General features: G+C 41.6%; 1 protein-coding gene across 1 annotated transcript; it reads left to right on the forward strand.

Annotated features, from left to right (window-relative positions):
• Positions 1–461: 461 nt before the first annotated feature.
• On the forward strand, positions 462–3,534 carry LOC103183580 (procathepsin L-like). The gene is made up of 4 exons (XM_042342758.1): positions 462–564; positions 1,545–1,676; positions 2,271–2,393; positions 3,074–3,534. Exons 2-4 carry the CDS (start codon positions 1,554–1,556, stop codon positions 3,182–3,184), a joined length of 357 nt encoding a protein of 118 aa, XP_042198692.1. The 5' UTR covers positions 462–564; positions 1,545–1,553; the 3' UTR covers positions 3,185–3,534.
• The last annotated feature ends 916 nt before the right edge of the window (positions 3,535–4,450 follow it).

Here is a 4,450-nt window from a genome sequence, read left to right on the forward strand (position 1 = left end):
AATTTCCAGGATTTGCAGTATTTTGCGTTTTCCTTAATACCTAACACCTACTTCCCCAGCAATGTTAACATTAGTTTAGGCACCTCTGTGTCCATTCCAACCAGTGTAAATATGTAAACAATTTATTTAGCACCTTTCAATCCTTGCTCACACTCGTTAATACTTAACACCCGCTTTACACCTACTTCCCCAAGAATGTACATGAGGAAAAAAAGTTCTCACCTGCACCTCCTTCCCATTCTCCCCAAATTCCTTAATGAAAATCTCACTCAGTTCCCTCCTCACTCTGCTGGGCTCGCTGCTCGACTTCTAACCACAGTACGGTTCTTTCATACCTTCCAGAAAGCAAATGGTTATGATCGATACTCTTCAAACAATGTTTAACTAACTCAGAGTCATGATGACTCACTTGCAGGATGATTGCATTTACTTGCAAACCAGCCTGCCAATCATATCACCAACGTGTTCCTGCGCAGCGGCAAACGTAGTATAAATTGATCACAGATATTGCAGTCGGACTCACTCTGACGCAGTGCTGTGTTCTGAGGAGAGGAACACTGGAAAGTAAGATTTCTTTTATATTATTTTAATAGAAATGCTCCCATTTCTGGCAGTACAGCTGTCGGCTTGGCTCAGTTGGTTGCACTCTGGCCTCTGGGACATTAACATAAGAACATAAGAAATGCTAGACGATAAAAGACCAAAGTCCATCTAGTTCGCCTTCCACCCTCTTGGCGGTCGTTTGCGCATACGTCCCAAACTCCCCATGTCCTGTATCCCATAATGTTATTTCCGAAAAGAAAACTATCTAATCTGTGTTTGAAAGAATCAACACTTCCTGCTTCAACCATTTCACTCGGGAGCCTGTTCCACAGGTTCACTATTCGCTCACTGAAATAGTGTTTACGTAGATTCCTTCTGAATTTACCCACTTCGATCGCAGGCCGTGTCCTCTGGTTCTACTATCCTGGACAAGTTGAAACAGTCTGTCATGATCTATGTTGTTTACCTCCTTAAAAATCTTAAAGACATTGAACTCTTGAGGTTCTAGTCTAGGCTGACACTCTAGTGCATTGCTGGGGAAGCACTACATTGTCTGATGTACTGCCGTTTGGATGGTACATTAATCTGACTTCCCACCTGCCTGTTCTTCAGGTAAATGTTAAAAGATACAATGACACAAGTCAAAAAACAGAGATGGGAGGGGGGCTCCTTCTCCTGCCCTCTGGCTTCATTGATCAATCGCCTCATGGGTTACTGTAGGATCTTACTGGTTGCATTTAACTGCAAGAACAGTCATTACATTTAGCAGGAATGACTAAAAGGTGCTTTCAGATGTTTCGATCGGTTTCAAGCGATATAAAGTTCTGTGTTCCTCCTTTCTGCGTCCCTTGTCTCATCCTTTTTGCAGCCTCTCCCTTATTTAAGCGAGTATAAGCTATGAATCTCGATCTTAATACACAGAAGGTAAGAAAACTGTTTCTGGAGTAACCTCTGTGGCCGTTTGCTGATTATGTTGGGTGTATATTGTCTTCTTCTATCAGATAATCCAGATGAAGCTCTCTCTGATTGTGAGCTATGTGTTGCTGGTCGTAACCATGGCCTTGCCGCTTGATCCAGCGTTAGACGATGAATGGCTGTCCTGGAAATCCTTTCATGGGAAGCATTACATGGAGGTAAGAGGCAAAACTTGAATATAAACCTTCAGCTCATTGATCTGTCACATTTTCCTAGAGATAAGACGCCTTATGAAAGTGAAAAAGAATTAGAAAAAGAGACAATTGTTTTAAACGTACAGTCATAGCATTTGATTACAGTAAAACTCGCATAATTCCAATCTGGCATAAATCATATAATTGCCTAAGCCGTACATCTGCCCAAGTCTCACTCCTAGTACATCTTCCTAAGTCTCTCTCTTCCCAACTGATACAACTTATGTGAGGTTTATGTAGTGTAAGTTACACTTGAGCAATAGGGTCTAATTTGTGACATTTATAATTCTGAATACCTCTACATTATACTACAACAACAACAAGATTACATTTGTATAGTGCCTTTCACGTCGGGAGGATGTCCCAAGGCACTTTATACCTCTAAAAAGCACCCTATTTCTGGGAACTAGGTCCTTGGGAATAGTCTTGGGAAACGCAAGAATTATTGTACAATACTTAACATCCTAAACCTGGATTTTGAAGGGAGATGGTCCTGTCCATTGTACATCTACAGTGATAGAGTTTGAGTTTGATCGCTGTGTGCAACACATTTTTCAGGAAGAGGAAATCTACAAGAGGATGATATGGGAAGATAACATGAGATTCATTCAGAAGCACAATCAGGAGCACTCAATGGGCAAACACACATTTACAGTGGACATCAACCAGTTTGGAGACTTGGTAGGTACCAGATTCTTGAGAATGTCAAACTGCTGCGAGTGTTGCGAGTCAATAAATGAGGTGTGATGTTCTTGCACTTGATGTTTGTTATTGATACTCGATTATATCAGTTTAACAGAGACGAGTCAAAACGCAAAATACTGCAGATGCTTCTATTCATCTTAGAATTAAACCAGTGCCCCTCCCTGAGGATGTGGAGTGGAGTCCTGTAGTACACTGTCTCGCAAGCGAGAGGACTCGGGTTTGATTCCCGGGCAGGTGAAACATTTGGCAAGTTTCCTTACTCCACACATCTCTGTTTACCTGCAGTAATTAGAAACCCTCCCTTCAGCTCCACATTCTCTGCCTCAGCTTTGGGGGCAAACTTTCAGACTCTCTCTGGAGCTCTTTTCTTAAATCTCTATGCCCTGAACCCTCACTCTCCACTATCATAAACTCTCATAAAACATACCCCTTTGACTGCTTCTTCATTGATCTCCCTCCCACCCTCTCCCTCCCCAATCCTCCATTCTATTTACGCCCCCACTTCATCTCGGTGACGCACTTTCAGGTTTTTAACTGTATGAAAGACTCTGTATAGGTGCAAGTTGTTGTTCCTTCTGAATATATGTTTGGTTATAGGCTGTGGGTTTGCTGTGAGTGTGACAGTCTGTTGATACAACTGTTCCTTGACTCCCCAGACCACTGAGGAATACAATCAGCTTCTGACTGCAAACCATGGACTGATACCTGATGATTACGAAATGATTGGAGTACAGAACCTGACTGCACTTAATGAGACTGTTCAATGATGAATTGAAGGCTTAGTTACTCCAGTACAAGACCCGGTGAAAACGAAAGAGAAGTGTTGCCATTCTGTGCCTTGCTGTCCTGCTGTAGTAGTTTATCTAAGTGTCAAAATTCTGTGCTTTACTACTGTAATATTGCTAATGGAATTTGGAGAGACAATTTAATCATAAAGTACTGTTGTGTATAAAAATCTGTTTGGGGAGGGAGCTTGGCTTTAGACCAGCATATTGTTGCTGTAATGCCAATAGGGGACGAATTCGAGAAACCAAATGTGTAAAGAGTAAAAGGAAATGTTTCCCACCTACACGATAATAACTGTTAGAACAAGAATAAAAGTGATTGTTATTTTAAACACCGTAACTTGATTACTCAGATTTCCTGTGCGCAATTGAGGGAGAACTTAACATTGTCAATACCGGGGCAACTGTAGCTTGTGCTGGGCAATCAGAACCACAGGAGCTCTCGAGGGGCAGATGTTTATGAAAGATGGAAAACTCCCCCAGCATTGCAATGGATTGTCATCCTAGAGTACGGGGTAAAAGTTCTGACCTGGTGCTTCAACCCATTGTTTGACTTTGAGGCAAGAGTGACATCTACTGAGGAAAGCTAACACCTTATCATGGAGGGGATGTCTGGTTTTGCACTGAAGCCTTGAGTCATTCCTCCCACAGAAAGACAATATTGTGGCTTCTGGTACATAGAGCCAAGTGAAGCGTACTGTAACCATGAAACGGAACAATTCTGTACATGTTTGACTTGACAAAACTTTCAGTCGATTAAACCCTTGTCACAGGCTTTTATGGTTATTGCCGCTCAACCTACGTGAGCTAGCAAGGGCGTGATTGGAATTCTATAATGATAATGATCCTAGCATTTGATATAGTGCCTTATCACGTCTTTGAGACATCTCAAAGCGCTTCATAGGATAGATTGTAAAGTGAGTTGACTGTATGCTTTGTGGGCGAAACACGGCAGCCAATTGCGCACAGCAGTGTCCCACAAACAGTCGTAGATTCAGTGTCTAAGTTACTACCTATTACCTTTAAATGTGCTTATCAATTTCGAAACTGCTCTGTTTAGTCAGAGGATTATATAGTGTTTTTGTGTAGAAGTTGTGCCACAGGCATGCCTGTTCTGTGTGTGATTACTATTGGATCATTTGCAGGTAAGTTTGTTGAAAAGCTGTTGGACGTAATTTGTTTTAGTAACTATATTTCTTTCAATGAATGAATTACTAGGTGCAAGAATGAGAAAAAATGATTTTGCAA

The sequence above is a fragment of the Callorhinchus milii genome, unplaced genomic scaffold (genome assembly GCF_018977255.1).
Source record: "Callorhinchus milii isolate IMCB2004 unplaced genomic scaffold, IMCB_Cmil_1.0 Scaffold21, whole genome shotgun sequence".
In the NCBI taxonomy this organism is placed as follows: Eukaryota; Metazoa; Chordata; class Chondrichthyes; order Chimaeriformes; family Callorhinchidae; genus Callorhinchus; species Callorhinchus milii.